The following is a 23,859-nucleotide window of genomic DNA, read 5'->3' as shown; positions in this document are numbered from 1 at the left end:
ACGCGCAAAATGTATTGCCATCTTTGCAAATTACCTATACAGAGGAATAAAAGTTCAAATATGTATGTATACACACAATACCTGGCATTTCTTATAAAAAGATCTATGTATTAGGATCTATTTGTTGTTGCCGATCATATGTTTGTTGTTTGGAGCGCGCGCGCACGTAAGCCATGAACTGCAGTTCTGTTATTTTGTCGTCTTCTTCTTCTATTTGAAGGTTTTGTGTGACAAACTAGGGGGATATGGGGTATTGTTTATAATGATAATAGGAGTAAATCATCTGTTTATTTGTTTATAAGTCTGGTTCCATTGGCAAACGAGCTAATTTAAGTGGCCGGTCATGTAAACAAATTAGGCCCTTGATAGCTCAATTTCGACCACCGACGTATGCAATTCTAGAAGTATTCTAACTGACCCACACCCACCCATCTAATCTGCTGCTCTACAGTTGGCATGCAGTTAGTTTCTGATATGGGTTCGGGGTGGCCGAAAATAATATCAGTCTTAAAATTTGTACTTTGCACAGGTGGACAAACCAGTTGGCCACCGCCTAACAATGGCCAACAACAAACCGACCAAACAACATCAACAGTTGTCTGGCAAATTAAATCACAAATATTAATTTGCATAGTGTAAACTTTTGATAGTCGTACTTATGCAAATTCTACAGAGATATGGAAAACGAAAAGGTTTTACGTATGGTACTGATATTTGTTTCATTGAAAAAGATTTCTATTGAAACAAAGCTGTTAAACAAGGTTACGATGGGTATAAGGGTATAAGTTGTAAGACGGAAATACGTCCATGAATATGTACATAAATATGTATGTTCTGTATGGGCTGATACTAATTGTAAATAATATACCCATACACAGCTGCAGGTGCATATGGACTCTAATTTCCCAATAAAACCGTGTTATAAAAACAGTGGAGGAGCCAGTCATTTTACAAGAGGAGTTTGGACAAAAAACACTTGTATTCCTAGTTAAATAAAGATTCGAAATATGTAAATGCAGAATTTAAATATTTCCCTTAAGAATATCCAATTTGAATGAAGGAAGAATTAAAGGTAGACGAGACAACATATAATTTTCAGCGTAATTATGATTTCGAATTCGGATTGTGTTCAACTCTGGTTGTCTGGGAATAGGAATAAGATATGGTCATGGTTTTATAATTGATACAAAATATACTCCAGTTTGAACAAAATCTGAGAATAAATCACATAGCAGTTATAGCAACGATCAGAAAAACAATTTTGAACGAACATCTTTCTTATTTGAGGGTGAACAAAATATTTGTTTGTTTTAGATTATACACCTAGCCCTCGCTTAACGCTAACTCTTAATGCTAACTCGGTCTAACGCGATTGCAAATTTGCTACCTTTTCTCTTTTAACGCGGTGAAATACCTCGTTCTAACGCGATTGACAAAATCGATTTTTTGATTTTGTCGATTATTGAATGAGTATCATTGGGTATAGTATGTATCACCACACATGAGATGTGTGTAGAAGAAGGGAAGTGCCACTTTCTATACCATCAGAGTAAGAATGAGTGCATACTCTTATGTCCATACATAAATAGTTGCTAAGGTGAGCAAAACTTTATGTCTTCAGGCGTGCACAAAGGGGAGCCACCATATAAAAAATGTTAATTACTAAAGCTGCCTTTTTACTTTTGAAAACGTTTGCCATTTGTATAAACCTTTTTATGTTTTTGAAACTAAATAAAATAAAATTAAACACTAATAAATTGTTGTATGCATTTTTCGAAGTCTAGGAACATAACCCCTCATTTTGAATGGAAATACATGGCTCGTTTAACGCGATTTTGCTTAACACGACGTTTTCAAGGATCGTAACCCCCGCGTTATGCGAGGGCTAGGGTATTTGTTTAAAAGTAGAGGACTATACTTCAAGGTTATATAAGCTTCGACGCACAGAATCAATCCTATTGTAAACATTTATGAGTATTTGTTGTATTTTCTAGAAGTACATTTTTAAGTGTCTTTATTTTGCGAGGAAGGACTGAGCGCCCGCAGTAACCCTTCAATTCGCTTGTTCGATTAAGAGAATTGCGCATTTTGGAAAATTTTACAAAACACATATTATAAGCTCTATACGATTAACGTTAATTACTAAGTAATACAGCAAATGAAGTCAAATCATCAGTAAAATCTCAACTGATAAGACTTCACATGATGTGTCCAGCAGCACGTAGGGATTGAATTAAATTGAAATCAGTAAAAGTTTGTTTCGCAGTGGAAATTATGTATTAGTAATCACGATTTTTCACAATTACACCATCGTAGAGATCCCCTGCGATAGGGCAGCATGTGATCAGAGCAACGTGATCTCTTGAAGGGTAAACTGGGGTGATCCAATCACTGAACCTGAGACCAAGCTTATGGAAAACAAGAACATGCATTTATACATTAGCCTCGGAATGGTTAGCCGGAACTTATATACCTTATACCCAATATACATATTTCTCCATTCTAAACAACATATAAATATGTATGTATGTATATCGTTTCTGTGGCAGCTCTCTGACTTGTGTACATTTTGTAAAATAACAAAGTGCATTCAAAACAACTAAGGCATTGCAAAATCGTAGTCATCCGATCCGGCCGATATTAACGAATGATCTGCTTGCATCCGGCGGTACTTATATCTTCCCAGACGCAAAATACCCTTTGCAACTGTATGAAAAGGACTTTGCGTCATCGCATGACGTCATTAGCGACACACGCGTCAATGCCAAGCACAAACAAAAACATTCGGTGCAATTAACTATTATGGGAATTTAAATACGTACATTCCAATTCTATATAGTATTGCAAATACATATACATACCTATGTACATACTACATGTATATTATTATGGCATGTTCTAATCAGCAAAGGCCCGCATAATCTAAGACGCAGTCGCTTAGCCGGCAACAACAATATTAATACAATAATACGCAAGAAGTCAAAATTTGGTAAATTCGGCCAGTCGACGATAGGTTGTTTTTTATTCTACAAATATAATATAGTATCTAATATAAAATATAATATTTATGATAAATATTCTCGAATATATTGTGCAGCTTCATTACCAAGTAGGCGATCATCTCTACGCCACTCAACGGAAATTGTTGTTAAAGTTTTCCAAACAGCAACTCGTACGTTTCGCACAATCAATGAAAGTTTTCCTTTGCTTCAGTTCGTCTCTATTGTTTAAAAAACATGTTGATATTTTATGAAATTCGCAATCAGTTGTCTCTCTTTTTAGCGGCAATCACTTGTTAAAAGAGTCGCGCGGCTGGAGTGTTAGAGAAAGAGCGAGAAAAAGAGGCGAAAGCAGTGTTGATGAATGCCCATAGTTAGCTTGGTCTGGTAACATGGACACGACTGTAATAGAAAATCAAGTGCGGCGCCTTTTCAAACAGATTTTATCAGTTGTGGCGCGTTTTTGCATAATTGCAAGTTTTCTTGCGGATGTCATGTATCTGAGCGATAAAAGCAATTGGCTGATGGAGCGAAACATTGTCAGTTTTACCTGGCAGTGTGGTCACAAAATCGCAGGCTTTTACGTATGGACTATAATATTTTTGGAAATTATTGGGAGTTTTTGGATGGTTGGCGATCGTCATCGTCACATTGCAGCCGGTTTACTTTCCTTGGTGGCTCATCTGAAGCTGGCAGTAAATCCTGCCTTTTGGACTCTTGAATTATATGTGGACACCTGTGCGCTGGTCAGCGGCGTGCTACTGGCCATGATCAAGCCGCGAAGGCAGAGCTGCATGGCATTTCTATTCATGGCCTACTTAACGTACAAGCATTTGGATTATTGGTACTGGCGCACCCTTCACAAATATGTGGTTAAATTCCTCATTGCATTCATATTGATTGGCTATCGTTTGCGTATGTCGGCTTTTTTGCTTATCACGTTGATAGCCATAAATGCTTTTCAAGCATACGCCTGGTGGCAGGTTCCCTTCGAAAAGTATGCGGAACGAAGCTTAAAACGATTTTACTTCTGGAATAAAATGTCTATTCTGGGTGGCTTGTTTATGACGGCAATACACGGCAACCACCGTTTGCATGTGTTTTAGGACCTAAATAAAAGTCGTCGAGTCTAAGAGGTCTTGCAATCAACGCTTTTAGTATTTATTTAAAATTGTGAAGCAGTGTATTGGTTTTTATACCCTGTACCCGTAGGGTAAAAAGTGTATATTAGGTTTGTGCAAAGTATGTAACATACAGAAGGAAGCATCTCCGACCCCATAAAGTATATACATATATTCTTGATCAGCATGACGAGAGAAATCGATCTAGACATGTCCGTCCGTCTGTCCGTCCGTCTGGATGAACGCGAGGATCTCAGAAACTATAAAAGCTAGAATAACCAAAGTTGGCATCCAGATTCTCCAAGGTCCGAGTAAGGACGAGTTTATTTTATTTTTTTTAATTCTAATTATAGTTTTTATAACATTTAACTAACAAAAAAGGATGGCCTCTATGAGATAATCTTTTCTAATTGTATTAGTTCTTAAATACCGATAGAATTTGTGGATTAAAGCAGTTTATATCCATCAATCAAAATCTGTAATACCGCAAATAGTGTATTTCAAATTCTTGCTAAGATCTATTCACAATATTGGGGACAGCGCATACCATTAAGTGGTGGAACAAACGCAGACTTTTAACCAAATCATGAATGAATACAAATAAATACATTTGATTTGTATTTACATATGTGTGTACTTGATTTTGTTGTCGAGATCAGTAACATAGTATATTTTACACAAATTTAAAAATGGCACATCTAAATGCTGATCAATCTGATGGCGAGCAGTCAAGTGATCCGGCAGATACCAGTCTTCTGGTCCTTCAAAAATCATCGAGCTTGCGCATGGTATTGCACGGTATGTCCTCGCTAATCAACACGCGTCTTTCTGAGGAAGCACTGGATCTTTGTTTGGAACTGCTCGAGGTCGGCTGTCATCCACAAGCACTCGCTGATGTGGTGCTACATGTTTATGAGGTTCGAGATGCGCTCAAAGCAGCACGTGATGAGGCAAAGATCAATTCGCAATTAGCAGATTCGATTCAAGACTCGCAGGAGAATAATTCGTAAAAATTTCCAATAGACGTACATATGCTTCATAATTAGATTACCGAACGCAACGTCTTATCATCAAAGTTCACCACTTGAGAAACCCCAGACAGCACGATCGCAAGCAACAATAAAACCAACGGAAATTAATCTGAAAAAAAGTTTCATAAAAACACACGAAGATTTGCGATAACAATGTTAACTATATATTGCATAGTAATATAAACCATTAGGCAGTTTAATAGATTACCGCCTTATGTATGTATGTATACGTTATCACAATTCAATAAATGGAGACTTATATTTTACAATAGAACTATTTTATGATAGGTTAATAAATATTACAAGTTTGATGTGCATATGTGTCTTGTTTAATGCTGGCGCCTCGGAGTTACTCGGCCTTCTTGTTGACAAAGAGCACATCTTTAACATCTTCCGCGCTGAGATCCTTGTCGCCCCAGCCCCACAGCTCGTGAGTTCCATCACCAGTACGACGCACGCGGCGTTCAACAGTTTCGGGTGCTACCGATTTAAGGTCGTAGGCCCATCCGATCTTGGCAAAGAAATCAATAAAAGCTGTGGTCAAATTCATGGAGTAATTTCCCCATTCGGCGGTCTTGTAGTCCCACGGGAAGACGTGGTGATAGTTATGCCAACCTTCGCCAAATGCAAAGGCAGATACGGCAGGGCACTGCGATGGATTAATGGTTCTGCAAAATATATAGTAGCGTTGAGAGGATGTACATTAATTGAGCCAATTGTATAACTTACTTGTCGTAGGGACGGCCACCGAATTTATGCGCGGCGCTGTTCACACACCAGGTAACGTTCAACAGGAAACACCAACGGAACATGGTGGCCACGAACCAGGCATTAACAAAAGTCTCGCCCCAATAATACATGGGAATAAAAGTTGGCATAATGAAGCAGGCCAGAGGCATCAGAACCATGTAGTGGCTGTAGGGATAATGCAGAATAATGAATAAATTAGTTGTAGAGATAAAGTCAATTATAGCTTACTTGCGCTGGAACATGACAATGGGATCGGCACGCAAATCGGACAAGTCCAAGCTTTTTCCCTTGGCCACGACATCGGGATGCTTCTTGCACAATAGCCAGCCAATATGCGAAAAGAAGAAGCCTCGAGTAGCATTATGGGGATCGGCATCGGTCTCAGAGAACTTGTGGTGTACGCGGTGATCACGGGCCCAATGGAAGGCGGCATCTTGGAAAGCGATCGTATTGAAAACGATCAAGATTAAACGCAGCGGCCATTTGGCCTTATAGGAGCGATGCGCCCAGAGACGATGAGCACCAGCAGTGATGCCTAGAACGCCCACCGAGTAGAGTAGGATAGCTACAAAAAAGGATATAAATATGTTACTTAGTATAGACCAATGACTTATCCAAATTTGCATACTCACAGAAGAAAACAGTGGCCCACTTGGCCTGGGCAAAGAACAGATAACCACCATAGAGTGCGGCTAAATGCAGATAGCCAAAAAGTATAATGTTACGCCAGACCAGCTTCAGTTTGCGTTTCTCTGCCTTCTTAAACTGTCGGATATCAGTGGCCAAGGCGCCATCAGTAGTGTCCGCATCGCCCTCAAAGAGTACTCCCGTTTGTTTGGATCCCTTCACAAGCTGTGGCACCAGATCTGCCTCAGTAGAGAGCGCGTCGAGTGTGCTGGGCACGGTAACGGCGTTGGGTGGCATTATAAAGCAGACTATAAATGGAACAATATTTACATAAATTCATATTAAGCGTAGTCTCAGTGCAAATATTAGCTTTTCTCATACATATGTATGTGCATATATTTCTACTATACATACATATGAATACATATGTACATATGAATACAGTAAATGCAAAGTTCTTAATACAGGGTGCCTGACTGTCTGTCTGCCTTGGGCGTTAAAGCTTTTTAAGCTTAAGTGATAATAATGTTATTTGTATTCATGAGCCAAATTGTAAATACACCACGTACATGTAATTAAATACAATTTTCAATGAAGTATGTAATCGAAATCACATTGAAGTATTGAAATATTGTGTAGCATCCCTGTACCGGTAGTCGACGGTATCGTGGTCTTCAAATGTCTAAAAACCTGCCCATTGTTGTTGACGTGTCTTCTCTTTTTTTCTTCTTTTTCCCTCTCTGTGCGCCCGCGCGATCCGCTGCAAAGATCAGTAGCAGTGGACGCAACATCAATTTTGTCTGCGGAGGCGATGAACCATGTGACCAACCGAATTCATAAATACATGCAAAAACTACACGCTCACACACACATAGGTATGTACATAGGTATGTATACTCGTATGTACATGGGTATTTTTATTTATATATATGTATGTACATACAATATGTGCGCAATTTCTGTGTGGTTATTTAATCATGTCAGCAAAATGTATGCCATATATTTTCATTTTGAAGTTTAGAAAACTGCCACGCGAATGAACAAATTTGCAGAAGGCAACATTTTGTTAACGTGTTTTTTGCGAATTTAAAGATTTTGTATTCCCTTTTTGATTTTCACTTACAAGTAGCAGTTGCACTTTGCAATTGATTAAACTTGCAACACTAAAACTTTAATGCGCTTTTTCTTCACAATTTCTCTCTAACTAACGGCCGCCCTAAGCGAGCGCTGCCATGTAACTGCGTTTCAGATACAGCCACTGCAGAGCTTTTATGGCCTCCTGTTCTTGCTGCCATTTTCTTTTTCACTCTCCCACTAGCTTTGGCGCTCTTTTTGACATTGAAGGCCGTAACTTCTGGGTCACTTTTCTCTTTACAATATTCACTGTTTATTCATTCACTTACTTTTCGATTAATTCGATGCGTTATTTCCTCTGTCCCGTCTTGCTTCAGACTTCTCCGACTAAAAAACAAGTTGTGTTCCAATATTCCCAATGGCACGTGCTATTTATACCAAATTCATTTGCCCTTATCGCCAATTTAACATATTTATGTACATACATACATATGCATAGCTGCTGATTAGCTATACTACAAATCAGTAGATATACAAGCATGTATGAGCAACCTGATTAGTGCCGGCTTTTCAAATAACCTAAACTGCAGTTCATTCTGTTGCCTGGTTGTCAATAGAGAGGCATTGAACCATGCTGCAGGCTACAAATTAGCAAAACAAAACATTTTCAGTTTTTTTCCCTAGTGGAAAAATCCCATACCACCAAAAACTGTCTGTCTAGGCGGACTTGGTGGTCTACAAAAGAGACAGACACCTGCCTGGAACCTCATATTTATTAATTAAAAATAGTTTATAATTAATTTAGCCATTTTTATCTCGGTCGGACAATCTTTTCTTCAACTTCCGGCTTAATGCGCAATATTATTCTTGGGCAGCGTGCACCTTGTGCACTAGACTAAGTTCAATTTACGGCTAAATAACAACATACAAGTGTTTCATAGGTTAAAATTAGAATAATCTATGGCTAAAGTCCCCCATGCTTGATAAATTTTCTCCAAGTTCCGGTTTAATGCGCAATATTATTTTTGGCCCGAGTGCACTTTGCGCACTAGACTAAGTTCAATTTACGGCTAGATAACAAAATATGTTTCGTAGGTTAAAATTTAATAAAATCGATGTCTAAAGTCACCCTTGTTTGATAAGGCTACGGCAGCTAAAATACAGTCTTATCTACGACTAGACTTTCACACGTGAATAACAGGTGCGTGTGCCTACAGCCGGCTAGTGCCTGATAACAGGCAATGGAGATCATGTAGCCACAACAAAACATGTAGTTTATTTTATGGCGCCATCTAGCTTTCGTTATTCTCATAGAGCTTTTTAAAGAGGAATACAATTTGTTTATCGTTAGTAGTGTATAATTATTTTAATAAATAATTCAACAATTTCATTTGACTCAGTTCTTAAATGTGTATCCAACATTTTATATACAGAGCAGAGCAGTTCGCTTAAAACTGTTAGTTTTGTTTTCAAATAGTCAAGCGACTATTTGTCCGTCGGCTTGTCCTTTGATTCTACTTCAGGCTTTTTACATTCTTCGCCGTCTTTTTTAGTCTCCGCTTTGGGTTCGGCTGCTTTTTTGGTTTTCTTTTGTTCCTTTTCGGCCTTTTTCTGTTTCTCGGCTTCGAGAGCCGCAGCTTCCTGTTCCTGCTTTAGTTTCTCCTTGTGTTCGGCTGCCGCAGCAACTTCCTCGTCATCCCAATCAGCCATTGACCGATCGCGCTTTAGCCACGCATGTGTAGTATCTGCTTTAAAGGCTAACGAAATTGGAACAGGGATTATTCAAAAGGAAAACGCCATTTGGTAAACACCACAAAAACTCACTCTGATTAAACCACTTGATTCCATTTTGCATATCCTCTATAATTTCGCGCGATGTATACATCACTTCATTTTGCACAGCCTGATGGAAGGAGGACGTCTCGAATGCCGCAGAATACACTGAATTGCGATCGTGGTTGAGGGCCCGCTGTGGGAATTTGGCCAGGCATGTGGCCAATTCAATCGCATTACCTAATGCCGTGCCTGTGGGCACAATGCGATTCACCAAACCAATATCGTGCGCTTCCTGCGAACCTACTGGACGCCCTGTAAGTATCAAGTCCAGTGCACGCGACAATCCTATCATTGCAGGCAATCGTGCAGTACCGCCATCCAACACGGGTACACCAAAGCGCCGATTAAAGAAGCCTAGCACTGCAGACTCCTCCATGACACGCAAATCGCACATCAGTGCCAGCTCCAAACCATTGGCTATACAATAGCCATTTATGCCGCAGACCACGGGTTTTTTAATTTGACGACGTGTGGGGCCAACGGAGCCCTCGGGACGCATTAGTATGTCCACACTAATCTCCTCCTTTTCATCGGTGCTCATTTCCAATATGTCAAAGCCGGAGCAAAAGGAACCTCCCACGCCATAAAGCACCGCCACCGGCGACGTATCATCAGCCTCGAAAGCGGCAAAAGCGTCACAAAGTTGCGCAGCGGTGCTCGAGTCGATTGCGTTTCGTTGCTGTGGCCGATTAATGCCAATAAGTGTGAGGTTCTTGTCCTTCTCTACAAGAATAGTCTTTGGCGGTGCAGCTGCCTCGGCTTTAAGGCTAGCATCTGCAGAAAAACACAATGAAATAAAAGTAAACATTATGTCACTGTTTAGATGCCGCCTTACCCTCTTTGTAAAGTGCATTTGTTGTTGTCAGCGTACGTCGCTCTAAATTCGTAACACGAATTTGCTGGCCTACCTGCAGGCCCATCTGCCTGGCAATTTTTCGTAACATATTTTATAATTTTGCACAATTAAAAGTTAATTTTGGTCTCCGCGTGTTTTGACAAAACAAAATGTACATAAACTACTCAATTCTTTCGTACATCAAAGGTTGCCAGACAACTAGTACATCAAAGGCTGTCAGAAAACTCAGCTGGAAAAGTCGGCGCTGCCACTCTGAAATTGATATCTATCGAGTCAATTCAAATATGTTAAAACATATGTTACAAATAAAAAACAATGGTCGCAATCATTCGCGGCTTAGCTAATATTCAAATTCAAGGAAGTGGAAGTAGAATCACCAAAGAAAATTGAAAATATAAAAATAAAATAAAATAGATATAAGATTTAAAAGTATTCTGTATGATTCGCATTTTTATGTATATCTTTGAATTTGGTACAGATAATACGCTAAAAATGTTTATAGTCTATTACACTGTTGGACCGGAACCAAATTGTTTCTAATTTTTCTCATTAGTACGATTAATACCAAGTATGCAGACACAAATCTTACTAATACCAACAATATCGATGCAAAACTATCGATTGGTATCGAAACTGTGCAAGTCAGAAGCAAATGGCGGTTTACTTGCCATTGAGTGCAAGCTTTAGAAAAGCTTTCGCGCTTTGGCGCAATGCGAGTGAAAATGAATGAAATGCCACGAAAATATCCGAACACGCTCAGTTTGTTGCGGTGCCGAATAGCCAGCGGTTGAGCCAAAGAAAGCAAGTACAGGAAGTTGCGCCAACCAAAAGTCTAATTAGCAAAACTTGGCGTTAGACTATTCAAAGTTGTGTGTGTGTGGCGTTTTGTGTGTAGAACCGATGTTAATATGTATCACCTGAAGAGTTTGGCTCGCCAGGGCGCTATTCGCCAACAAGAATTGACCACTTTGGTCAAGGCTCTCCCCACCGCTGTGCTCCAGACGCGTGGCTATACTGCCGAGCATCAGATACCCGATCGCCTTAAGGATGTGCCCACTGCCAAGGATCCACGCTTCTTCGACATGGTCGAATATTTCTTCCATCGTGGTTGTCAGATATCTGAGGGTTCCCTCATCGATGACATGAAGGGCAAGCTTTCTCTGGACGAGAAGAAGAAGAAGGTTAAGGGTATTCTTATGCTTATGCAACCCTGTGACCATATTATTGAGATTGCCTTCCCCCTGCGAAGGGACTCGGGCAACTACGAAATGATAACTGGCTATCGGGCGCAGCATAGCACACATAGAGTGCCAACGAAAGGAGGTGAGTGATGTGCCTGTCCACAAAATTGAAGAGCCGACCCGTTTTTGTGTGTACAAACAAAAATCGATTTCCAGCTGTTTTGCTTTTCTTCCTCCTCCATCAAAGATTAATTTTCCTTAAGCTCTCGCCACATAAACAATATTGCAATCGCCGGCAGAACCGTTTATTTTCTCTGCAAATTATGTAACTATATATATGTATATATATGTATGTATATACACACACAAACTCAACGTCCAGCTACCCTTCCGCCACCCTATAAACCATTTGACGCGCATACTCCGCGATGTTTATGTTCATTTTGCCACAAGTTGCATAAGTTGCATGCGATGCACGTGTTTTCATTGGTTTTCCAAACCCCTCAAGTGTTTAGGAAACGCCAATTTGAACCTTCGATCAAGGGCCGCATAAATATGAGAGACCTGCCTTCTTTTTTATCCGTGTATACGTTTCTGATGCTTAGGGTATGTGTGTCAGGCCATTTATGCAAATTCAAACATACATATATATGTACATATGTCTAAAAGCAACTAATCGTATTCCTCACATTTGTTAATGTAGTTGTTTTTGCGCCAGCTTTCTACAAAATTTTCCTTCCACCTGCTATGCTTGCTCGAGTTCTATTTTTAATAAACTTTGCTATTGCGTTTTGTTTAGTTTCCTATTGGATTTAGAACAGAGCTATAGCAAACGCACAGTGGATCGCAGGCGATGCAAAAACTGTCACAATATTATGCTCAACATACATTTGTATTTTTCAAGTTGCCAAGTCCGCCCCCCGCCGAATAGCGCCAACATGACATCGTAAACAGTTTTCAATTTATGAATTTGTTTTCGCATAATTACAAAATATGCCACCTCATAAGTTTTCGAGTGCTTATCAACCGAATGCTTGGCCAAAAATAAACGGAACAAACAAGAAAACACTTCATTAGTGACATGCTTATCTGACTTTCATATTTGTACATACATACATATACATATGTATGTACATACATGTGCCGTAGTATTTAAGAACCGGATGGGGTCAAAAGTGCATATGAATTCACGCTCTATCAAACTATTATCAAATAAAAAGGCCAGTCATAGCTTATGAGATTGTTTATGAGTAGACGCTACTACTAGAGAAATCTTCAGATACTATACATATTGTATAATTTTCAAATTTTTACAATGTCGCATAAAAACGTGCAATGAATCATTGTCCCACTACGAGTGTTTAAATGATTTCCAATCTCTAATCAGATTCCGTCTCATACAGACACAAACCCGCATTTTCTTATAAGAAATTGCAGAATACACAAAAAACGAATTTTCGAAATGCTATAGTTTTGCAGAAACTATCAACCTGATCAAAACTTCATTATGTAGTTTCCAATTCCATTTTATAACAGTTGATAAGGATACTAGAAGTAGTTAGAATAGTACTACCCCCATATATACGATCCAGTAGATAATTATGGTACCTAGATAGAAATCAAATGAAACGAAGATTGAAAAATCAGATGGTCCCAAATAATGGGATGTCGAACAAAAGTCGGTTTTGAAATATATTTTGTGAGAAAAAGTTTTTGAAAGACAACAACAACAAAAAACGATCAAATACAACAACACGTGCTACAACACTGACTGTATGATAATGATCGTAAAGCAAGTCGCGGCGACGTTAACAGCCTAGAATAAAACGCTTAGTCAGTAGTATTGAAGGGCCGGACGGACGGCCAACACATATCACTTATGTATGTATGTATATGTATTTATGATTTTGTTTTCGAATTGTTTGGCATTTTTGATCATGTGTCCCGCTTATGTATGAGAAAGCAACAACTACGAGCAAATTTTTACTGTAAACAAGTTGGAGGCTGTTGCCAAGTGGTTGATTGGTCGACAAGCCCCAAAAGTTGCTAGTGCTTATGTATTTGTCTAAATATTAGATACGCTATTTTAGTATACACGAGTAGCAGTTTGTTGATGCATTTGCCAAAAGCGCTAAAATTATGGGCACACACGTTCTGCTCTTTAGCTTTAGGCAGCCTTTTATCGAGCAATTCAAATATTTTACACTCTCTAGTTGTTAAATTTGCAAGCGCTCTAATTAATGTTAATTCCCATTGAGACTTGATACTATTTAACTGTTACAATAGTTCTTGTATGTATCCGATATTTATATTTACTGACACGAATGACTTCATGCAGCCACGCTTGCCACAAATTCGCTTCAAATCGGCATTGTATTTTATTGTAGTTGTGAGCGACGCTCTTTATTTTATTTCACTTCAATTGGTCGAAGTCGGCTCAATTTTTTGCGCAAAAAATTACGGACAATGCGCCAAACTGGTTTCTGCGCCTCGCGTCTTCGGCTCTTGTCATTCATCCAGCGCCCAAGTTCACTTTGGACGCCGTTCGTCTGGTTTGGGTGTTCACGTGATGCTCACGTTGCGCCGAAATTGAACGAAGAGCAACAGTCGTGAGTCACTCACATGCTACACAGTCGAGGGCCCTCTGCGAGGGCTGTTCGACAGTTGTTGAAATGTATACAAGTACATCAATTTATCAATTTTCTAGTCAAATGGAATGAAAAACGTTGTAAGCTCCTCAGCCATCATTTTCTCGGCTTCCAATAGGGATAGAGTCTTAGACAGTGTTTGCTGCCCGTATGAGAAATAAAATGCGCTCAATATGTGAATTTGTGAACAAAAATGCCTAAAATTGCATTCCGTTGCATTTCTACATTACACTATTGTTTTATTGATTATTTGAAACACTTTAATAGTTGTGCTTATGTATTAGTTGTTATTAAATGATTATTATCAATACATTTGTATATTATCAGTGCTCGTAGTGATTAGAGTACTCAAGGCTTTTAGTGTTAAAACATTCCCACAGAAGTTGTTGATATATGTAATTATTAAATCGGGACATGAAATTAAATGAATATGCAATTTGTGTTTTTATTTGAATAAGTGAATTTGTACATTTAATACAAAAACCCATTCATTCATTGCTATTCTTTCGTTCTTCATTAATTGAGGTATATTCTTGCAATCAGAAAAGAAATTGACAGTAAACTATGTACATACATATATATGATTTAGAGCTATACGAAATTTACTGAGAAACGACTGCACATTTCACAATATGTATATTCTCTCATGTACAAGTATGTAAATATAATACTTATGTATGTCGTTGAACTTTAAACACAAATGCACATTATGTACATTTTTTGTTACAACATCAGCCACAAAAAATACACATATATATGTAAATGTGAGTGTGTTTGTAACATAGAAGCAGTCGTAAGCTAAGCTTTAATTGATCTTTGCTGCACATCAGCACGTCAGCATTACTTTGCCTCTTTGTCTCTCTCTCTCTCTCTGTATCTGTCTGTCGGAGTCACCCTCCCAGTTTTTCTGGATCTCGCCAGTGTCGATCACAAGACTCTATTGTCAAAACAGAAACAAACCAAACAGGCTCCCCACTAGAAATACTCGTACAAATGCAAATGTTCTTGATAATGAATGTAATGAACATGAAGAGCGCTATCGATAGCAATACGGGGTGTATACGTATTACACATTTACTTGTGCACAAGTATGAGTACACACTTTTGCGTATCGGTATTGAAATATTGTGCAAACACACAGCATATTGACAAACACGATTAGTAGAATAGCGTAAACTTGCATTTTCATATTGAAATGGATTGAGTCAACTGTGCAAAGTGTTTGCCTTCGTGTCTCACCCAAGTGCATAAGCAAACACTTCAAACAACCTATACATAGGTGTTCGATATAACTATGTAAATAACTGAGAAATTGCCGAAACTAATACTAGGCCAGCAGGGTGTGGAGGGGAGGTGCGAAACAGGGTATAAAAATCTCTGAATCGCGGGACTATAACGTTCTATCTTATGATTTTGGAGACTCTTTTGAAGTCACAGCTAAATAGCTGCAACTACGTGTATATCTGCTGATTAGTGTTGAGCGTCAAATTGCGTCAAACATTGACACTTTAGGAAAATGTCACATACGTGCGTTATTTTGAAACTGCCAACCGGTTCAATACTCGACCTATGGAATCTCAATGTCACTCGACGTGTTGATCACAACTAGGACTGGACTCTGTTTCAGAAAACACAATAGTTTTCGATTCATATTCAATTGAAATACATACATACATATGTGTTATGTTGGGAATATTTTTATACCCTGTACCCGTAGGGTAAAAAGCGTATATTAGGTTTGTGCAAAGTATGTAACATGCAGAAGGAAGCATCTCCGACCCCATAAAGTATATATATTCTGAATCAGCATGACGAGAGAAATCGATCTAGACATGTCCGTCCGTCCGTCCGTCTGGATGAACGCGAGGATCTCAGAAACTATAAAAGCTAGAATAACCAAAGTTGGCATCCAGATTCTCCTAGGTCCGAGAAAGGACGAGTTTATTTTTTTTTTAGTTTCCCCTCCTTCTCCTGCTACAGAATTTCGTCAACAGCGTCCACATTTCAAATGCTACCTAAACCAAACTTTGCACACATAATTTATATATAATTGTCTACTGTTGTTCAAAATTTTATTCAATTCGGTCAATTCTAAGAAAAGTTATTAGCGAAACAAATTCTCGCCAGTACAACCCCCCCAAACTGCAGCAACAAGTTCGCTCTTCTTCTTCCTCTTTTTGCTGCTGCTATGGGCGCATATAACTCAGTGACGGAAGTTTACCTGGGTACAGGGTATTACACTGTCGGGCTTGCTCGACTGTAGCGTTCTCTCTTGCTTGATTTATCATTGTAAAAATTGTTTTTGCAATTGAGAGAAATGATATGTCCTAGTTTAATAATTGAAGACTAAATTATTGATTCGTTTCTTTCAATAGCGTATGGTACCCTTACCAGGGAATGCGTTTGTTTATTCCATAAGTCACACTTTAATAAATACATACGAGTATGTTTTGCCCTACAGAGTCCTTAAAATTTATTTAATTTGCTAAAACTCTTTGATTCCAATAAAGTAAAAAAGACGAAACTATAAGAGGAAATAGGGTGATAAATAATTGAACACAAGCTATACATATTTTCTGTTTGCAACTTTCATCATTAAAATTATAATTTATCTAAAATATATTAAGAATATTAACTAAAAAAAATTCAATTTCAAAGCTTTACGCATTTTATTCAAAAACTCAAAAACATATAATAATATTGTGTTTTAAATGATTTCCTTAGTCAGATTGCAGTGGTAATACTGAGGAGCTCTCTGTATTTTCGTTCCTATGGCTTATCAGAACACATAAAATTTATTTAAAACTATGTTTGACCAGAGTTCAGTTTCTAATTGTTAAAAAAAATAACGATGGAACTGTATAAATCAACTCGATCTAGGTGCTAATTATTTTTTTAAAGCCAAAAATATAATCAAAACTATTTTACTGTGTCAAAACAACAAGAAATGTTGTGAAGTAAACAGCATTACTAACAAAAAAATAAATATTATTTTGCACTTATGTAGGCGTCGATGATATGTGTACTTATTTGTTCAACGTCATGGTTAAAACGGCTGGTCAGCTGACTAGAGCCAATAACAGACGTGCTGTTGCCAATGGCACTTAATACTGTACTATCATATATATAAGTGTATACATAAACATATACATATACTTGTATACATATATAGTGTACACACCCCACGCGAACCGCGATCGAGCCCCTAAAATACAAAAAACAACTAAAAAACTTATCGCAAATAAGCTTCACATGCGCAAATACATACATACATAACCAGCATAACATACATATATGTATGTATATATACCGATGAAAGTCTATATATAAATTGCTATTTAATGGCTGGCAACATCGATGAGGGCTATAAGAAATAATAGATTTATATAACGATAAAGATACGCTCTAGCGTAACAACAGAACATACATACATACATACACATGTATGTATGTATGTATGTATGTATGTACATGTGTAAAAAGAGTCACGCGTTAAATATTTTCGTCGAAAACATTCTGATAAAGTTGTTGGTGTTGCCTCATTTTGACCAAAAACGAAAAAAAAAAACAAATTCTACAAAGAAATGGGAAGAGACAATGGTGGAGCCAATGCAAACAAAACAGAGCTGGGCATGGCAGTGGCAGCAAACTGACTTTTTATCTGCTGTTGTTATGCCGCGTACAGTCAGCCCATATCGGTCGACAATAGGAATGGGAATGAGAATGAGAATGAGAAGAAGACGACAGCACCCACCTAACTAGAAAAGTTGTTTATAGCCAGCAAATGCCGTTTCGTTCTTATTTGTTTATAAAATCGCTTTGCATACACATACATATCGTATACATACAAGTATATGTATATACTCTAATGTGCTGATAGAGATTAGCATTCAGGTTTAGTCCAGTTATCAGCAACAGCAGGTCAGCTAAAATTCATGGTCACAGCCACTAATTTGTCACTAGGCAGCTAAATTCAGAACTTCAACATAGCGACCGAAATATACATACATACATATGTATGTATATAGTATAGTATACTATATATACATATATGCACTATGTATATATAACTGCTGCTTTTCGGGGGCTCGCCTCGCCATATAAAATACATGGCTACACTGAAAAATAATAGTTTTTAATTGGGCAACAATTTATCTCTCCCATTTCCATAATCCTTCTAAAAAGTAAAAGGTCTTTCCACATCTGAATAAAGGCTGTTTTGACTGTTTCAAAGGAATTCCACATAATTATCTTAAATAAACATTAAAGATTTATAAAAAAAATAATATAATAAGTTAATGTGACCTTTTTTAACTATCCATTTACAAATACTTATGATGTAACCCACTAATACTAATCAGTCGATTTGAAACTTCTCTAGCCTTGACAAATACGATTCAATAATTATTTTTGAAAAATATTACTACTACGAAATGTTCAAAACTGTTTTGAAAAATATTACTGCTATTTTATGTTCTGAGAGGACCCCTTTTTATTTAACTTTATAAAGAATGCTATATTCAACGTTCGATATTTTTGATATGGAAATTATAATCATCTCAGCACTTGTTCTACAAAAAATTTTCATACAGGAGAACAGAACAGTAGGAATGTTTTTATAAATTACAATAAAGGTGAATTAAGTTAGTTTAATATTAATATTACTAAAACCTATTAAGTCATTAAGATTTATGGGTTTCTTTTTGTATTATTTTTCCCCTTTTTACACGGTCGATTGTTGGTCAACTTTTTATATTTCTCCATTTGGATTAATGAAGAAGAAATGGCTAAGCTGCCTGTACTCTATAGATATCTTAACCTCACTTGTAAAATCATAATGATTTTAAGCACAGTGAATAATTTTAAATTGAAAATTGAAGTAGGATTTTGAATGTATTTCTAGTTATGCTCAAATAATTGAACAATGGATTACAAATAATGATTGAATAAATCATTTATTTCTTCATTACATAAAACAACCTCTAAGAACGCGAATTGTACTTTGTGTTTAGTTACTGATAAAATTTATCTACGTGCCATAAAACAGGCAGACTATAGTTATATATTCGATCATGCTCAATGCATTGGATACTTTTGCCGCTTCGGGTTTCTCAAAACACAATCACCAAGTGCTGTTTTTAAATTTTTTATTAGTAACAAATTCTAGCGTGCATTCTCAGCCACATTGATAGCCACATATGATTTTAGGGTTTCTCAGATAAGTTAGGAAGTGGCTTATCTTATCGTGAAATCAAGGACGGCAAAGTTAAAGAACATTCAGCACTGAGCCCCTTTTTCCCCCTTCGCACCCAAAGATAAACAAAAATGTAAAGAAAGAACAAGCGACGGGCAAATAAATATAAAGATAAAGCTCAATAATTTAGTGCGTATGCAGCTTACTTGTACTTCGGGATTGCGCAAACTGGCTGCAGGAAATGGGGCGGGGGCTTTCTTGACCCACATCGATCAGTCGGTCAACAATGCAACAGCAACAGCAACAGCAACAACAATTACAACAAAAACAGCAACAACAAGGGCACGTGCGGGGTGCAGACGAGAAATTTCGGTATCAAACTTTTGCTTTTAGTTGCATTTGCGATGACACACAAAACCCTTATAGCATTTGTCAATTGGACTTGATCCAAAAATATACAGAACTATCTAGCTAGATTCTTATGCTAGATGAATAGTTGGCAACAAACGTGCACTGATAGGAGGAATGTACTTTTAAGGCTGTGTGCTAGACGTGACGACGACTATGAAAATGCAAATGGAAATTGATTTTCTCACACACACACATACACACACAAGCAGAAACACTTTCATTCAAAAAAAGAAACAAAAACAAGAAAAAAGTCGAAATGCCACATCTGTTGTCTACGTAATGCCAATAAGATTTTCACTCATTATGCAATCTCCTTTCAGGTATTCGTTTCTCATTGGATGTGTCACGCGACGAAGTCAAAGCCCTTTCCGCGCTGATGACCTTCAAGTGCGCCTGCGTCGATGTGCCATTCGGTGGTGCCAAGGCCGGCCTGAAGATTAACCCCAAGGAGTATTCCGAGCACGAGCTCGAGAAGATTACACGCCGCTTCACACTTGAGTTGGCCAAGAAGGGATTCATTGGACCCGGTGTCGATGTGCCTGCCCCCGACATGGGTACTGGCGAACGTGAGATGTCCTGGATTGCTGATACCTATGCCAAGACCATTGGTCACTTGGACATCAATGCACACGCTTGTGTGACTGGCAAGCCCATCAACCAGGGTGGCATTCACGGTCGTGTCTCGGCCACCGGTCGCGGCGTATTCCACGGTCTCGAGAATTTCATCAATGAGGCCAGTTATATGAGCCAGATTGGTAAGTGTGACAAAGCCCATTTCAGACTATATATTCATGAGACTTATTTTCACAACACACGTAAATAAAGTTTCAAATTTATGAAAAGGAAATGGAAAATATGCATATGAAACAAATTCAAGCACGTTACCTAATTTTTTCCCCACCTTTGGGTTGAATTTTTTCATTTTCAACATAAGCAGTTAGAAATATTATCAGTTAGTGATGAATGTAAATTTGTCTAACATCAGAATAAAACCACCTCGGACCATAAATCCTACCTCCAAAATCATGAAATCCTATTGAAGAGTGCTCATATTTTCCATGGTCTGAAATAATTGTGTAGTTTCGAAAACTGTAATACATTTTGAATAAATATCCTTAGGTACTACTCCCGGCTGGGGTGGTAAGACATTCATTGTCCAGGGCTTTGGTAATGTGGGTCTGCACACCTGCCGCTATCTGACTCGTGCGGGTGCTACCTGCATTGGAATTATTGAGCACGATGGCACCATCTTCAACCCAGAGGGTATTGATCCCAAGCTGCTGGAAGACTACAAGAACGAGCACGGCACCATTGTTGGCTATCCACATGCCAAGCCATACGAGGGCGAGAATCTGATGTTCGAGGAGTGCGACATTTTCATTCCAGCGGCCGTCGAGAAGGTCATCACCAGTGAGAATGCGCACAAAATTCAAGCAAAGGTATGGCGAACATATACCAATACTTGCAAAAACAATAATTAAAATAAAATTAACTTTGGTTGCAGATCATTGCCGAGGCCGCCAACGGACCCACAACACCAGCTGCCGATAAGATACTCATTGATCGCAAAATTTTGGTCATACCCGATCTGTACATCAACGCCGGCGGTGTCACCGTTTCCTTCTTTGAGTGGCTGAAGAACTTGAACCATGTCTCGTATGGTCGTCTGACCTTCAAGTACGAGCGCGAGTCCAACTACCAATTGCTCGGTAAGTCTACAATGCCTCTTAGACGTCTTAGGCGCACCTTTGCACTAGAATCGAAAGCTGCACTGATGCACCCAAAAATCGATGGTTTCACATATCTCTCATTTGTACTCAAATTATATTTTTAATGCTTTAAGTTAGACTAAGTTGTACTAGCTACGAGTAAGCCAGTTGCAAACCTGTACAGGAGAGCAGCTGCTCCTCAGCATTTGCTCTTTGCGTTCGGTTTCTAAACTTTATATATTGGGTATAACTTTGCACACCTTGTTTAAAAATTCAGCTCGTTTCACTCTACTACTACTACTACTATATTCACAAAATACAAATTGTAAATTAATTTTAATCTCATCTAGTAATTTGTTGATTATTCTTCTTCTTTTTTTCTGTTTCTCTATTACCAATGTAGCCTCAGTCCAACAGTCAATTGAAAGAGCTATTCTGGACGGTACATTATTATTAATTTTTTTTCTTTTGCCCGCCCATATACAACCACTCACAACTACACCCTCAAAACAATTCACATTTTGTTGTTTTTTTTCTCGAATTCAATTTCAATACATTATTAGACCTCCTACCTGTGTATATATGTTGGCTTTTGTTAATGTAGTTATTGGTTCTGTAGATACTGATTTTAACTGTACTATGTTCAAGCTATTTACCCATCTACCTCATCTAAATGCATATATGTATTGAGTTTCTACGTGTACTACTTACTAAGACGCAGATCTCAGAAATCGCTTTATGTAGAATTAGTTTCTCTGCTTCCCTGCCCAAGTGTAATCTTTCCGTTTTGGATAGCTGAACTAAGAAAGATTATATTGGTACACAAAATCTTCCTAGTTTCCTTATAGGTCTTAGCACTACACTACATAATATTTTTCCGGTTCATGTTTGTTTAAATAATCCAAAACTATATCTGAATACAAGTATATAGAATTTTTGAAAGCCACACATACTCGAACTTACTATACACACGTTTAAGGAGTTTTATTGACGTATTAATTGATTCTACAGAATAGTTGCCACTCTTTTTAGATGTACTAGTAAATATAAATTGAAAGGCATGTTCTATTATCCACAAGCTGTGTCACTAACCGCATCATAACTCCTAACTCCAATTTATTTCCACTTCCTATTTCCATACACACACGCTTTAATTGATTAAAATCGCATAATTTAGTGAAGCTAGTCGTATGCACTATAGTTTTCCATCATCCATACATATATGTACCTACTGTTCCTTGTTCGCTGTCACTTGTAGACCCAACCTAGACCAGCATGTGGCACATAAACTAATCGCTTTGTATGTTTGTTTCTCTCTTTCTGCTATCCACTCAACCATATTACAGAATCCGTGCAAGAGTCCCTGGAACGTCGTTTCGGACGCGTCGGTGGCCGCATTCCTGTCACACCATCCGAATCGTTCCAGAAACGCATCTCCGGTGCATCTGAGAAGGACATTGTCCACTCCGGCCTGGACTACACCATGGAGCGCTCGGCGCGCGCCATCATGAAGACGGCCTTGAAGTACGACCTGGGTCTGGACTTGAGAACCGCCGCCTATGTGAACTCCATCGAGAAGATCTTCACCACATACCGCGATGCCGGCTTGGCTTTCTAAGCACTTCATTGCAAAGCCGGAGAGCAAACTTAACTAGTTTTTAAAGATAATAGAGAACTCACCAGGAATATGCACCAATCAGCGTTTTAGCAAATGTCACAAATGCAAGCTCTACATGAAAATAATAACTATTTAGGCCACATACCGGCGAGAGAATCAAATGTGTCCTACCTAATATATATAGATACCTACATATTTGGTGGGGATCTTGTAAACCAAACGAAGCCATTTTACCTTCGCCGTATTAAAGCGTTTTAAGTTGAGCAAGTTGCGAGCTTTTAATATTATACACCAGATACGATGATATAATTTTTAAAATATTGTTGATTTTCTGTAATTTTTAAGATTTAAACGCCCGTTAACGAGAGTAAAAGTTAAGCAATTGCATTTTTCAATTATGTACCGTGCGTGGGAACGCTTCGTTGCCGTAATATTTAAATTAATAAACAATACAAAAATTATTTAAAGCATGCGAGTATTGATTATTTATAGCAGTGTATTCGTTATACTGGATTATGGATACCGTTATACACATATAACGCATCTTTGTGCAAAATTTTGTGTCTCTAGATCTTATAGTCTCTGAGATCCAGGTGTTCATACGGACAGACGGACAGACAGACAGGGCTAGATCGACTCGACTCGTCTCTCGGGCCTCCTTCTGCCTGTTACATTTTCAGCTTCCCGCAAACCTAATATACTCTTGTACATTTTATGTACAGAGTTAATGAACGACCCGGAAGTCTTTGGATTTCGGAGTCTTCTGTTTAGAATAATTCTTAGTATTTCTTAGACAAACTTGAC

General features: G+C 38.2%; 3 protein-coding genes across 4 annotated transcripts; 1 reads left to right on the top strand and 2 right to left on the bottom strand.

Moving 5' to 3' along the window:
* Positions 1-5,391: 5,391 nt before the first annotated feature.
* LOC115621660 (acyl-CoA Delta(11) desaturase-like) lies at positions 5,392-8,041 on the bottom strand. The gene is made up of 5 exons (XM_030515367.1): positions 7,932-8,041; positions 6,534-6,836; positions 6,130-6,466; positions 5,881-6,066; positions 5,392-5,819 (listed from the first exon to the last, which is right to left on the bottom strand). The coding sequence occupies exons 2-5, from the start codon at positions 6,823-6,825 to the stop codon at positions 5,501-5,503; spliced, it is 1,134 nt and encodes a 377-aa protein (XP_030371227.1). The 5' UTR covers positions 6,826-6,836; positions 7,932-8,041; the 3' UTR covers positions 5,392-5,500.
* A 901-nt stretch (positions 8,042-8,942) lies between these two features.
* Positions 8,943-10,453, bottom strand: LOC115620342 (probable enoyl-CoA hydratase echA8). Its single transcript, XM_030513543.1, has 3 exons — positions 10,274-10,453; positions 9,427-10,212; positions 8,943-9,359 (listed from the first exon to the last, which is right to left on the bottom strand). The coding sequence occupies exons 1-3, from the start codon at positions 10,380-10,382 to the stop codon at positions 9,088-9,090; spliced, it is 1,167 nt and encodes a 388-aa protein (XP_030369403.1). The 5' UTR covers positions 10,383-10,453; the 3' UTR covers positions 8,943-9,087.
* Positions 10,454-11,063: 610 nt separating this feature from the next.
* LOC115620341 (glutamate dehydrogenase, mitochondrial) lies at positions 11,064-23,433 on the top strand. Of its 2 annotated transcripts, XM_030513541.1 has the most exons (6): positions 11,064-11,617; positions 20,049-20,483; positions 20,848-21,167; positions 21,233-21,437; positions 21,841-21,879; positions 22,784-23,433. In XM_030513541.1, exons 1-6 carry the CDS (start codon positions 11,203-11,205, stop codon positions 23,053-23,055), a joined length of 1,686 nt encoding a protein of 561 aa, XP_030369401.1. In that variant the 5' UTR covers positions 11,064-11,202; the 3' UTR covers positions 23,056-23,433. The 2 variants fall into 2 exon arrangements, with proteins under 2 accessions (XP_030369401.1, XP_030369402.1); XM_030513542.1 differs by lacking the exon at positions 21,841-21,879.
* The last annotated feature ends 426 nt before the right edge of the window (positions 23,434-23,859 follow it).

This window comes from Scaptodrosophila lebanonensis, unplaced genomic scaffold, assembly GCF_003285725.1.
Source record: "Scaptodrosophila lebanonensis strain 11010-0011.00,11010-0021.00 unplaced genomic scaffold, SlebRS2 tig00000024-arrow-pilon, whole genome shotgun sequence".
In the NCBI taxonomy this organism is placed as follows: Eukaryota; Metazoa; Arthropoda; class Insecta; order Diptera; family Drosophilidae; genus Scaptodrosophila; species Scaptodrosophila lebanonensis.
Note: the sequence above shows the minus strand (reverse complement) of the source record. Positions and strands in the feature narration are given on the sequence as shown.

Coding starts and splice junctions, on each gene's coding strand:
- LOC115621660 (XM_030515367.1), bottom strand. CDS start 6,825: ATGCCACCCAACGCCGTTACCGTGCCCAGCACACTCGACGCGCTCTCT. Junction 6,467..6,533: donor GTGGGCCACTGTTTTCTTCT/GTGAGTATGCAA, acceptor CCTTTTTTGTAG/CTATCCTACTCTACTCGGTG. Junction 6,067..6,129: donor ATTGTCATGTTCCAGCGCAA/GTAAGCTATAAT, acceptor TTATCCCTACAG/CCACTACATGGTTCTGATGC.
- LOC115620342 (XM_030513543.1), bottom strand. CDS start 10,382: ATGTTACGAAAAATTGCCAGGCAGATGGGCCTGCAGGTAGGCCAGCAA. Junction 10,213..10,273: donor AAATGCACTTTACAAAGAGG/GTAAGGCGGCAT, acceptor GTTTTTCTGCAG/ATGCTAGCCTTAAAGCCGAG. Junction 9,360..9,426: donor AATCAAGTGGTTTAATCAGA/GTGAGTTTTTGT, acceptor CAATTTCGTTAG/CCTTTAAAGCAGATACTACA.
- LOC115620341 (XM_030513541.1), top strand. CDS start 11,203: ATGTATCACCTGAAGAGTTTGGCTCGCCAGGGCGCTATTCGCCAACAA. Junction 11,618..20,048: donor TAGAGTGCCAACGAAAGGAG/GTGAGTGATGTG, acceptor ATCTCCTTTCAG/GTATTCGTTTCTCATTGGAT. Junction 20,484..20,847: donor CAGTTATATGAGCCAGATTG/GTAAGTGTGACA, acceptor AAATATCCTTAG/GTACTACTCCCGGCTGGGGT.